This window comes from Dipodomys spectabilis, unplaced genomic scaffold (genome assembly GCF_019054845.1).
Source record: "Dipodomys spectabilis isolate Male_0828 unplaced genomic scaffold, ASM1905484v1 ptg000019l, whole genome shotgun sequence".
NCBI classification, from domain to species: Eukaryota; Metazoa; Chordata; class Mammalia; order Rodentia; family Heteromyidae; genus Dipodomys; species Dipodomys spectabilis.
This window is the reverse complement of record NW_024870696.1, coordinates 26,911,426-26,924,882: the sequence shown is the minus strand read 5'-3', so window position 1 is coordinate 26,924,882 and position 13,457 is coordinate 26,911,426. Positions and strand designations below refer to the sequence as shown.

The following is a 13,457-nucleotide window of genomic DNA, read 5'->3' as shown; positions in this document are numbered from 1 at the left end:
ATCTATTTATCATCTATCTATATCTTATACAAATACTTTTCTACCTGATGTAGCACACTTGAGCACCTATAGGTTTTGTTATGTATGGGGATACTAGAACCAACTCTCCACCCATACTGAGGGATGACCGTATGTCTCTTCAATCGACTTGATGGGCTTGTGATACAGAGGCTGCAGACTTTTCAGATGTATATGTTTTAATAGAGAATTAAGAAAGGATAGTTAAATGTTCTAGCATTCTTCAGAAAAACATCGACAAATGAACTCAGGTTATCAAGGGGGGGATTCCTTCCTCTTCTGTGGTCTGCTCTAGTGTGTGACCGCTCTAGCCGAACCTCTAGTTGCGCAGGAGAAGCTCTCATTCTCTAGATAGCGATGTCATCATCATTATCTTCTGCAAAGCCTTCTTTGTCACTCTTCGTCTCTTTAGTGTCACTGTCACTATCTGTTAGGTCCATGTTCCAGTTATAAAGGGGCTTCAATCTTTTGGTGTAGATAAACCTAAAAATTCTCCGGAAGTTTTTCTTGATAGTGGAGGAGGTCATTTTGTAGGCGATTTCTGTTAGAATGTGGTGGGTCATTTCTGCCAGGTCCCGAGTAATGGGGTCTTCATCCCAGCGCAGTTTGTCGATCACTGTAACAAGGAGAGGGGTCCTGGGTTCGAGCCACCCCTCGAACCGAAGCAGCTCCAGCCCCGAGCCCCACTGCCACCTGGCAGGGTGAGCCTGCCTCCTCCTGTTGCCCACTCTTCTCGGACTATTAGCAACCCATTCAAGGAAACCTGGGAGGACTCACTAAATGCCTGCTGCACCTGTTATGTTCTGAGCATTCTGCTCAACAGCAAAAACGTGTATTTATTCACAGAAAGGCTCATAAATATATACACATTATATAGCACACAATATATATCACATTAGTCAATAAAGAAAAAGTTGGAAGAGATCTAAATGTTTATCTTACCTCTTAAAAGTTATGCTGATCATACAATGACCTCACACACATACTTTAATATACTGAAGTAGGCACGTAGCCTTTGGCATGGGGAGATGTCTGTGACACACAGGCAAGATAGGTTACTATCCACAAGCTAGGTTACTATCCACAAGCTAGGTTACTATCCACAAGCTAGGTTACTATCCGCAAGCTAGGTTACTATCCACAAGCTAGGTTACTATCCGCAAGATAGGTTACTATCCACAAGATAGATAGGTTACTATCCGCTGCAGTGGGAATTCTCCAGGAAAAGAGGTTTTTGGCCTCTTTGATGCTGTAGCCCCAGCCGTGAGAATGGTGCTGTCATACAGGAGAGGCTAGTAAAGGATGTGCTGATGGGGACTCTCTGCAGATCCCAAGGGCTGTGGGATGCAAGGTCTCAGACAATCACAGGGATTAATGGACTAAGAGAAGCAGAGTGGAACAATAAGAAAAAGATGTTCCTTAACCAATCCTCCCCCCAACCAGCCACCCCCATTACCACCCTCGTTCCGTCCTGCATCCTTATACGGGTCTCATATGTGACTAAAGGCACAAATCACTAATCTATTTCAACCTATGTATAAAGAGTCCCTGATTACCTTCACACTCACCTTCAAACATGACTGCCATTTCATCTTTGAGTAGGAAATATTCACCCAATTTTGCCAAGTATCCTATGTATGAAGTAAAATGAAAGTTATCTCAAAATAGGTAAAAACGTGGTATGCGGTGTTGCGTACCTGCTGTGCTTTCTTTAAAGCAAAGGTAGCTCTAGATTATCCTTGAGCCATCTTTTCATGCCTAAAGTTATCTCGATGATTCATCGCAATGTATGTGTGTCAATGGATAACTACAAAGTGATTTGTGAAATGTTTTGATTTTTTATGAGAAAAGAAAACAAAGTTTGTGCGTTTTGTGTGTCTCCGCCTTGTGCTCTTCAGTAAATGTTTGCGTGTTTTCTTCGCTGATAAACATTTCAAGGTCTATTTTGTATCTCCCCTGTTGTCCTTCCTTTTCTCTTTTATTTCCTCTTGCCATGTCTTTCTCATTCGCGTTCTTCTGTCTTTTTCAGGAGTTCTTCCTGCCTTCCTTCCTTGGTTTCTACCTTTTTTCTCTCCCTTCTGAGGCTCTTCCCTCCATCCTTCCTTTTCCTACTTTTTTACTCCCCATTTCTTCCTTATTCCCTTTCTTCTTTATTTTTTATCTACTGTAAATGGGAACTGTTATTCTAGTGTATTTTTAATGTGTTGATTGCTTCTGTGTAAGAAAGTTATTGATTTAAATAATTTTAAATGATTTTTAATAGTTTAAATAATTCATTTTAAAATTAACAATGTACGTACAAAGGACTATATAGAATAGATGTAAATTTTAAATAACTGCAGTATATATTCACGTTCCCTGTAAAAACTTTCTTATCTTTTTTACTCCTCTCTTTGGAGTTTTCATTTTCAAAATATTTATGTGTATTTCTATATTTTTCATACTTGAACTCTTATTTTTCCATGTGCTCTTATTGTTCTACCTTACATTTCTATGAGCTTTTTTATTCTACTTCGGAAATTTATTTTCAGAAGTTTTGGATTCACAGACATATTTATCATGATTTTCATCTGCTCTGTAGAAATTTCTAAGTTTCATCTTTCATTTTCTCTCTGGAGGTACCTTTATCGAAAGTTTATACTAGTTCCTTTTAAAAATTATTAACTTAGGGATCTCACAATTAAAAACTAAGATTTATTTCTGGAAAGCTCCAGGATAGAATTTAAAATAGTAGGGATCTTACTTTTAACTTGGAAATAAATGCTATGACAGGGCTTTCTGTGTATGTGTGTGCATATGTTTCTCTGCTCCTCTTTGGTCTATACAGATTGTGAGTTCTAGTGACCATCATTGTTCAATTTGTCATCTCCCCTGATCGATAGTCACCTTTACAAATATGACGTGATCATGTGATTCTGTTGCTCACTTGAGATTCCATGTGACTAATGGGGTGGATGGAAAATCCTACTACCAAGTTGGGAACTCACTAACAATCCCTCATTCCAAAATGAGGGATTTAAAATTGTTAATCTTCAGTGAGCATCTTATGGGAAAATGCTTTGGTTAGATTTTTTGAAAAATCAAATACGTTAGCTGCACTCCCCTAGAAATCTTCCTGGACACCCTGTGCCTACACTTTTTAAAACTTTACTGGATTTGCTAGTTCTTTCTCCTTCATTATCCCAGTTTTGTTGAGGTTGATGATGGTATATATTTTTAAATTATCCTTCTTTTTTGGATTGGAATTTTTAAGGAGTAAGAGAGGGTGAGTGGTGGTATGTACAAGTTAAAATATGAAATCTGTCATGTTGTATATCTTTGGTGTAACAATTTAGTCAGATTCACTGTGTATTTTAAAAGTAAACTTATTCTTATCACATATGCTAATCTCTACTTTTCATAGATAGCACGAAGTGTATATCATAAGTAAACAAAATTTATAAATTTCAAATGAATGTTTCTAACTTTCACCCTATTCTGTACCGTTAGAGACAAATTAAGAAATAGAAGAATTAAATTTACTTACCAACTAAAATAACTGCTCCTCTCCTCAGATAAACTCGGGAACTTCCCATGAACCCTAAGGTGTCAGATATTAAATCTGTAATTTGGTTTTCATTAGATGCAACCTGAAAATGAAAAGTAGGAAAACATTATCTCTCAATTGTTGAAAAGGTGTATTTGCTGCTTCCAAGGAGACTTTAGGACATAAGAACTTAATTGCTTATGCTAAATCAGGATGAATTTTTAGGCTTTTTATATGTGGACTTATGTATACTGCAAAGACTAATCTGCTTATGATTTGATAATCCTACATCAAACAAATATCATGACTTTGGTCATCAAAGTGGTACTTCTAAACTGAGCTTAGCATTCTTCCTTCCCTACTTGTCTACCATTGTCCATGCTGGCTTTCAGAGGGCCAACTCATAAAGTGGTGGCAAAATCATTCCAACCTTCCTTTGGTCATCTGGAACTCTCTTCCTAATTTTATATCCATCCATGTTTCCAAGTATGAGGATCGAAGGAAGAGAAGATGAATGGTCAAGATTGAGGGAGAAGAAATATGACATCCCAATGTTCTCTCATATTTCGAGCCCTTGATATAATGAGCCACCTTTCCCCCCTCACACCTTTCATAACTTTGAATGTTCTTGTGCACTATCTGTAACTCGTATGGTAGGAAAAGGCAGAAGGTGACTTACAAGATTATTACAGATGTTGATGACCACCAGCTCAAAGTTGTAATTCTCATCTTTGAGTAAATATGATATTGACCACTTCAGTTGGGAGGCACAGATATCTAGTGTGTATTTGCATGCCTGTGAGATAAGAACATGTCAGTGAAGGTCATCTGAGCTTACATAAAACCTTTCTTAAAGAAAAACAAGACCAGTGGTCTTACTTTGACGACTCTCTGCTCCTTATCTTCCAGAAACAAGATTAGGGGCACTAGGCCTCCCAGGATCACGTGGCTCAGCATCCATGTGTACTGACTCATATCTCTAAGTAGTTCTCCAAAGTGTCGAATGGCCATGCTCCGAATGCCTCCATTACTCTGGAACACACACACACACAAGAAAGAAGGCCGCGTTTGAGCATGATTGTACAGCTTTCTATTCAGCTCATGTGGGTATGCTCTATCAGGTTCATGCTCACAGAGGTGCATGTGCACACACATGGAATCATTACAGTTTACCTTTACGAAAGACCTTCTTACTTATTTATGCATTGTTTGTTTGGCAGTACCAGGGTTGGAACTTGCTTAGCCAGCTGCTCTTACTGCTGGGCTCTTACTCCAGTCTTGATGTTTTGCTTAGGTTTTGAGATAAGATCTGCTTTGCAGTGACATTCTGCCTGCACCAGGCTTCCTGGTGTAGCTAAGCTAACAGGTGTACACCTTTGTGGCAAGGAGTCTTGCCCATTTTCCTGCCTGAGCTGGCCTTGAATTGTGATCATCCAAAATTTAGCCTCCCAGGTAGCTAGAATTATGTGTATAAGCCAGAGGCCTCCAACTCTTCTTCTTCTTCTTCTTCTCTTTCTTCTTCATTTTTTTGGATAACAGAATAACAAGACATTGTTATTGTCTGTTCTGTCACGTGTATGGATACAGGTATGGGATACTCTCCAGGAAGAGCCTCTGCTCAACTTCTGAGGAAGGAGAGGCTGACTGCTCTTTTAAGGGTGAAGGAAATACTTTGTATCTTGTTTTTGATGGAACTTCATCAACATATTAAAAACTAGAGATATCTTTATTTATTTATTTATGTGAAAATACCGTACAGAGGGGTTACAATTACATGGGCAAGGTAATGAGTACATTTCTTATCAAGCATTGTTTTCTCCTCCTTTGTTTCCCCTTCCCATCCCTTCCCATCTCCTCCCCCCTCCCCCCACCAGTTGATTATATCATATAATAATAAAGGTCAATAAAGGTGGTTTAACACTAAGCAAAGAATAAGAACTTTCTTGATTTGGATTTTAACTTAAGTTTTGCTTGTATAGCACTCACAATAGACATGACATAAAAGAAACCTAAGTGCTCGTTAATAGAAGGATGGATGAGTAATACATAAAGTAGCACTTGAATAGGGCTAGTCCTGAACAATATATAGCCCCGAAGCTAAAGTTTGTTTTTTTCCAAAGACCGAGATTGTTCTTTGATTCTCCTTTCTTATGAACAAACTTTTCTAGAATTTAGTTGCTTTAAAATAAAAGACCTGGAGCTGGGAAGGTGGCTCTGTGGTAGAGCGTTTGCCTTGCATGCATGAGGCCCTGGGTTCGATTCATCAGCACCACATAAGCAGAAGAAACTGGAAGCGGCACTGTGGCTCAAGTGGTAGAGCGCTAGCCTTGAGCTGAAGAGCTCAGGGACAATGACTGACAAAATAATAATAATAATGATGATGATAAAAAGACCTGGCAAATATTATCTCCCTGCCTCAAAGAAAGATGGCTATGCAGGACATGGCTGTGCAGGAATGGCTGCCATCAGTTGGGTTACTCTGGGACATAAAGTCATCCCCTCAGCTGGACTTCAGTTGTGACAGGAGCCTAATGGACGCGCGCACGGAACTGTAGACTCACATGATCCATCAGAGGACAGTAGCTGGAGGCTATGTTGGTGCACAGCGAGGAATAGGTCACTTTGTCCAATCTGCCGAGCAGCCTTCGGAGGGTGAGCAAAGCCCGCATGACAACTGTCTTCTCTTTGGAAAGGAAGGCCTCGAGGATGGATGTGATCAAGCTGCAGGCGCTTTCTATCTACACACAAGAGGAGCAGAGTGGTGAGGCTGGAAGCTGTGGAAGGAGACTTGGGGTGAGGCTGGGCTAGCCCTGGCTAGCTTGGTAAACCCTTGCTTAAAAGTTGTGTTAAGTGAGGTCAAGTTCAGAGAGACAATGGATACATGTTTTCCCTCTTATGTGGAAGCTGGAATTAATTCACAAATAGATAAGTAAATACTTTGGGAGGCGCGCAAGTGTGCACAAACGATTCAGGAGAGAACTCAAGCGGTATAATTTCTTAGAAAAGTGAAATCAAAGTTCAGCAAAATAAACACCAGCGAATGGGTACTTGAAAGGTGGGTTGGGATCCAGAGGAAGGAGGGAGGTCAAGGAATGAAGAAAAGGGCAGGGAGCAGGTAGTCAGGAATGCGATGCATAGTGTACAAAACTGGAAAAAGGAGGGAAGAGGCGGGGGAGGGGCGGGGGAGAGGTCGGAAGGTGCTGTTGATCACCGGGTGCTGCGTTCCTGAGCGGCTTTGTCGCGAGGCAACTTCTTTGTTCAACCACTTAAATGTAATAAAAATATTTTTAAAGTGATTATTGAAGTCTCAAATACATACATTGTAAATGATGAAAATCAAGTTAGCATTTGGGAGAGTTACTCTCTCACACATCCAGGGGGTTTTGGTACATCATGTTTGTATGGTGGGTTACTGTGCTTTTCTGCAAGCCTCCATCTTTAGGAAAGTGTGTGTATACTGGTCCTGAGGCTTAAACTCAGGGCCTGGACACTTGTCCTTGAGCTTTTTTGTTCAAGGCTGGTGCTGTACCGCTTGAGCCAAAGCTCTACTTCTGGTTTTTTGGGGTTTTTTTGGTGGTCAATTGGAGTTAAGAATCTCATTGACTTTCCTGCCCTGGCTGGCTTCCAACTGTTATCCTCAGACCTCAGTCCCTGAGTAGCTAGGATTACAAGTATAAGCCACTGGTGCCTGGCTTCATATTAGTTTTCAATTAGCCATGGTGGGAATATTTACAGTGGAAGATTGGCCTCATTTCCAGATATCTGGTTGCTAAGTGTTTACCAACACACCACTGACCTTCCAGTGTGGCCTGTAAGTTAGATGGCAGTGCATGTTTAGACCACAGAACTAATGTCAACTCATGGAAGTCAGCTTCAGATCAGAGTCAAGGAGAGTTGAAGGTGAAGAAAAGCAAAAAGACATCAAAGAAGAGAAAGGCCACAATTTTTTCAATGAAAGGAAATGAATAAGGTTATTCTTAAAACAATAGCATTATGGGGAAGATAAACATGGAGCTAAGGACTCCATCAGTGCCCAGTTCTGCCTCTGTCGAGCTGGAAAGTTGCTACTAACCGTAGTGACGCTTCTACCGGCCTCCCCCCGCTGTGTCCTTGTCCCTCTCCTAGCTAGCCACCACACAGGTGTTAGTAACATGGGAAACGGTTTCATACAAAACAATAAATAACATAGTGCTTACTTAAAAAAACAGCAAATGTACGCAGCTAACAATTTCATCAGCCTGACTTAAAGCAGACAAGAGCATGACTCATGCCATGCTAAATGCAAAAACGAATATTCACTGATAGGCTTTCAGCTTTTGGAGATTATGTTCAACAGATTAGCAGTGAGTAACAGTGTATAGAACATCTACAAATTACAAAACAGAGGGGCATGTGGAAATTCCATCACCTGGGATAGCGAGAATTACTCAGGTGAGTTAGTTAGAAACAATGTAAGGCAGTGATTCTCAACTTCAGTCGATATTAGTGTTACCCACAGACTTGTAAAAGCTCACACTGGTAGGCCCCAACCCAGAATACCTGATTCTATACACTAGGGATGGTTTTGACGCTGGCAGTTAAACCATTTTTTAAGCATCACTGATACCAAATATTCCCTAAGTGCTCGCGGTTGGTATGTCTTTGAGAAGGGTAAGGCCACTAGAGAGCAGAATGTTCAGTAAAGACTGATTTAAAGAGGTCACTGAAAAAGGAAAAAAATACATGAATATGTAGAAGTGATGGAGGAAAGTCAAACAAGTGGAAGAAAATGCTAGCCTGTGTACTATGAGCTGGAACTAATGAGTACACAGGTGCGCATTAGAGGAGAAATGGACTGATGTGTATTTGGTTTGGGCTATAAGTAGTACATTTGTGTAGGGTCAAGATGGTAAATTCTGAATGCCATGAGATTTTTGGGGAAAAAAGTACGAGATGATAAAGCCATTTATATTGATTTTCATCTTCTTTGTTCAACTCAGTTTGAAAATTGAAAAAAAAAAGTGAGGCTTATACATTGTTTTAGCTCTATAGAAAGTGCAAAACGCAGTTTTAGTTGTGAAAACATTGAGCAATATCAGAATATAACTGTGGGGCGCTGAGGGACAGAAGCTACTTACTTCATTTATGACTGGCGCCATGCTGGCGATCTTCTGAAGGCTCAGTTTGCTAACTTCAGGGTTGGAATCATTAACCCAGTCTCTGAAGAGAACCAAAAATTCTTCTGGGAATGGGTCCTTGAAGAAGTTATTCAGAAGCTGAAAGGAAACAGCTAATAAGTTAATGAGAGGAGTCGATCTTCATGGCATGATTTCTGCTTGTTCTAAAAGTGAAGACACGTCACTTGAGATGGGTGGGGCTGGGCTAAGATGGAATGATGCCAGGGGACAAGGTGCATTCTACTCAGAGATGGATCGTTTAGTTGAAATCTCTTGCACAACTACTTCATTGTAGTCAGATTGGAGGGTTTCTTGACATGAAGGTCTCAGGTTACCTGAGGTCTCAGGTTACCAAGAGCATATCACTTAGGGCCTTGGACCTAAGGTAGGAGGCATGTCTGCTACATTTATTTTCAAAGTTTCCAGGCTAACTGCGATTACTCACTGTCAGATACTCTACCACCTGGAAATATCCCTAAGGGTCTAACATAAGTGGCGAAGTTTTTTTTTTTTTTTTTTTGCCTATTCATTTCTATCTGGGTCCAGCAGAGAGACCCCAGCCATCAGGTTTGTAGCAGAATTGACAACGCTTTGTGAATTCCCTCCCTAGCTCCACCCACATTGAAGAGCAGAAAACACTTCCAAGTGCATTTTATGAGACACCATTGCTTTCATGCCAAAGCTAGAGGACACTGAGAGAAGAGAAAAACCGTAGGCCTACATCTTTAACAAACATACACGCAAAACCTTTTAAATACATCCTAGCTAACAAAACTGAGCAGTCTACTGAGAGACCACGCTCCATGTGCCTGGCAGACAAGGATGGCGCAACCTGTGAAAACTTAAAAGACAGATGCATCCTGCGACCAGAATGAGGAACAGAGACAGGGTCATTTCCAAAGTGTGAAAATAACTTGACAAAATCAACATTCTTCATGTCCACGACTCTCAAAACTACATGGAAGGACATACCTCGCTATACTGCCATTCCATACTTAGTGATGAACTCCTGAACGCTTTGACCCTAAGATCAGGAACGATCATTCCCACTGTTCCATTCAGCACTTTCATTACAGAGTGCTGCAAACCCTCGACAAAGCGTATAGACAAGAAGAAAGAAGAAACAGGCATCTCAATCAGAGCAGAAAAGGTAAAATTTTCTCTGTTTGCAGATGACATGAACGTATATATATCAAAAAACCCTGAAGAATTCATTAAAAAGGCTACTGAAAAACAAGTTGTAGGTTATATGATCAACACACAACAACCAGTTTCATTTCTATATACACAATAAAGTATCCTAAAAAGATCAGGAAAACAATCTCATTTACAATAGGGAATGCAAAGTAAAATAATAAGGTAAAAACTTAGCCAAGGTAGTGAAACAATTGTATTGAAAACTATCAATTGTTGATGAAGGAGTTTGAAGAAGGCATATATGAATGGAAATATATCCTCTGTTCATAGATTAGAAGAATTTTCAATATTGAAATGTCTACAGTAGCCAAAGTTGAGTACAGATTCAGGATAATATATAGAATCAATATTCAAATGGCATTTTTGCAGAATGGAAAAACATCCAAAACATTCACATAGATCTACAAATGGTTCTGAATAACCAAAGCAATGTTGTGAAAGAAGAATATATCTGAGACCTATTTTTGTCAGTTGTGGGGCTTGAACTCAGGGCCTGGTCACTGTCCCTACACTCTTCAGCTCAAAGCTAGCACTCTATCACTTGACCCACAGCACCACTTCCAGTTTTCTGGCAGTTAATTGGAGATAAGAGTCTTCAGGACCTTCCTGCCCAGGCTGACTTTGAACTGAGATCCTCAGATCTCAGCCTCCTGAGTAGCTAGGATTATAGATGTGAGCCACCAGAGCTGGAAACTATGACCTTTTCTAATTAAAAAAAACCTACTAAAATGACAGTATCAAAACAGTATGATGCTGACATGAAAACAAACACAAAGATGAATAAAACAAGAACAGAAAGCCCAGAAATGAAGCTACCTATCTATGGCCCACTAGCAAGATTACACATGGAGAAAAGATAAATAAAAATGTCATTAAATGGGAAAATCAGGACATCCACATGAAAAGAATGAAATTGGATCCTTATTTTGCTCCATATACAAAATAAAGTCAAAAGAGATTAAATATAAGATTTGATTGTATAAAATTCCTAGAAGAAAACAGGGAAAACACTCCCTTAAATTGATCTTGCCATAGATTTTTATTTTATTTTTTTAGTATATGACATCAAGAACTCAAGCAGCCAAAGCAAAAGCTTAGCCTAGGCTGGCCTTCAATCACAATCCTCCCAATCCCAGCCTCCCAAGTAGCTAGGATTTTTCCAGGCATGAAGAACAGTTGTCCAACTGATCACTTGTATTTTTGGTATGCAAAAGGATTTCCTGACTCTAAGTTATATGACTCCATGCTTTCATTTTTAGTTACCTGGGAAATTCCTTTTTGTTCTTGTATGGATGGATGGACGTGATTATGTATGTGTTTATTTAATCTTTTGGTAGTTGTACAAAGAGGTTTCTATTCAACATGGCACTTTACGAGGGCGGTGCATCTTGACGAGCATCATTGCTCGTCTATCCCCACCTGACCCTCAAGCTAACTGGTTCCATTTTTACACATGCACAGTGAATATTATACCTGCATTTACCCAGGAGGGAAATTTCTTTTTATTCTCCATGCTAATGTGATGTATCTTCTAGATCCCAGATGCACTGCTATTTTTGGCAAACTCAATTATCCTAGATGTTTTAATGAGCATACAGAAACATATGAACTGGTACTATAAAAATAATTTATATTTCTGCAAAGTTATACTTTGCTCCCAGAAAGCGAATGGGGCAAACAGCCATAATCCAGCCGTTTCTCACCTCCAGCCTTTGCCTCAATCTCAGATACCTTTAATGCTCTTTAAATTCTCTTGGTGAGGACAAATAGGAGAGGGCGTGGGAAGAGGGAGAGAGGAGAGAGTACAGGGTAGAGTTGGATTAAGTAAGAAAATGTTGTTCACATTTTCCCATTAAAACTTACTTCAGTGAGGAATATTATTGTGATGATACTGTCTTCTGACCTTCTAGGACCTTCCACTGAGGTCTTGTAGAGATAATGTAAGGTCTCCGGAAACTGTGGGAAATTATGTTCACTGAGAGTTCTATGGAAAACAAAGCACAGGATTAGCAAAGACGGAGGTATGTTCTGCATTAGCAAATACCGATAGTGATAAAGAGACCTCATTACCCTCCTACTTGCTCCTGCCCCGATTAAAAAGGAATGCTGTTCTCTACTATTCCCTAATGTGTACTTCACTGAAGCCCACTGTGGTTTCTAGACACACGCTGGGGAAGTAGGTATGATCGCGTCTTCCTGCAGTATTTCTTTCCTTAATGTTACCCCTCTTTCTTGTCTTCCTCATCCTTTGCTGTACGATGAAAGGCCTGTCCTAAGATTCCATCAATACTTGACTAAAAGGAGAAGAAATAAATATCTTAAATATTCCAAACTCACTGCAAGACACTGTGAAGATCATGAGTCACCTTTGTGGTTTTACATCAAGTTTGCCCTTTTCTTTTTCCAGTACAGGGGATTAAATTTAGGCCCTTCTACTTGCCATTGAAGAACTCTACCACTTGAACCACACCTCCTGCCCCAAGCTCTTTCTATGAATAGTACAGTGAAGAAGAGAGTTTGGGACTATTAGGGTAGGTCAGGACAAGATACAGTGACTCTGATTCACAAAGCCATTTCCAAACCCTCGGGGGGGGGGGGGGGGGGGGAACGCGTTTCACATGTGTTCTGTTCATGGGCCTACATCAGGTGAGGTTGTTGGAGGTGGAGTTGGGAAGGATGGAACAACAAAGTTTCCATTTTAAGACTCCAGGTTGCTCTTCTAAAACCATCGTGTGCATAATGAATCATATAGACCATATGGGGAACTTGATAATAGATTCTGAATTTTTACTTCTAAGGTGATATAGTAGTTTTCTTGGTCTTTTGAGAAAGAATACCCAAAAGTACTAAAAGCTTCTTGCAGGACAAATACATACCCCCAAATTTAAATAGTAAGAGGTATTCTTGCAATGTGTGTAAAATAAGATGTCACTTGTAAAAGGAGCAAGAACCTGTGGGCTAGAAAGGCAGCACTTTGTGGGTCAGTCACAACTTCAAGTTGTCTGTCGTATTGCCAAGGCCCTATATCTTGATTTTTGATCAGAAAAAAAATCTGATCCTATAGTCAGAACTTTGGTATTCACTAAAAGGATAACTAAAAAACTATCTTTTCAATATAAGGAAAAGGAAAGCTCTCTTCCAGTATGCTTTCCAAAATTGCCCTCTTACAGCAAGAGCATGCCAGTGGCTCATGGCTATCATCTTAGCTACTCAGGAGGCTGAGATCTGAGGACTGTGGTTCAAAACCAGCCCGACCAAGAAAGTCTGTGACACTCTTATATCCGACTAAACACAGAAAAAGCTGCAAGTGGCACTGTGGCTCAAGTGGTACTCTTGGGCAAAAGGAGCCCAGGCCCAGAGTTCAAGCCCCAGGACAGGCAAAAAAAAAAAAAAAAAGCAAAAAGCAAGAGAACATCTAGAATTGTTGGATATCAGCAGATTAGAAATCCTCTTACATCAGAGGAGAAAACCACAAAACAGATTTACTATCAGTGGAAGAGAACCCTGTTCTATGGAGGTTGCGTAGCTGAATATCTACATCAGCAGGTGACAAGAAAGGG

At 40.1% G+C, this 13,457-nt stretch overlaps 1 protein-coding gene across 1 annotated transcript in view; it reads right to left on the bottom strand.

Moving 5' to 3' along the window:
- Nucleotides 1-259: 259 nt before the first annotated feature.
- Nucleotides 260-13,457, bottom strand: part of Mroh9 (maestro heat like repeat family member 9) — a 41,810-nt gene continuing 28,612 nt past the window's right edge. Inside the window, exons 13-20 of the mRNA XM_042674297.1 lie at nucleotides 11,761-11,881; nucleotides 8,662-8,799; nucleotides 6,106-6,282; nucleotides 4,424-4,576; nucleotides 4,224-4,340; nucleotides 3,545-3,647; nucleotides 1,587-1,649; nucleotides 260-634 (exon numbers count right to left, since the gene is read on the bottom strand). Coding sequence (XP_042530231.1) covers nucleotides 366-634; nucleotides 1,587-1,649; nucleotides 3,545-3,647; nucleotides 4,224-4,340; nucleotides 4,424-4,576; nucleotides 6,106-6,282; nucleotides 8,662-8,799; nucleotides 11,761-11,881 — 1,141 coding nt within the window. The 3' untranslated portion in view covers nucleotides 260-365. The remainder of the gene's footprint in view (nucleotides 635-1,586; nucleotides 1,650-3,544; nucleotides 3,648-4,223; nucleotides 4,341-4,423; nucleotides 4,577-6,105; nucleotides 6,283-8,661; nucleotides 8,800-11,760; nucleotides 11,882-13,457) is intronic.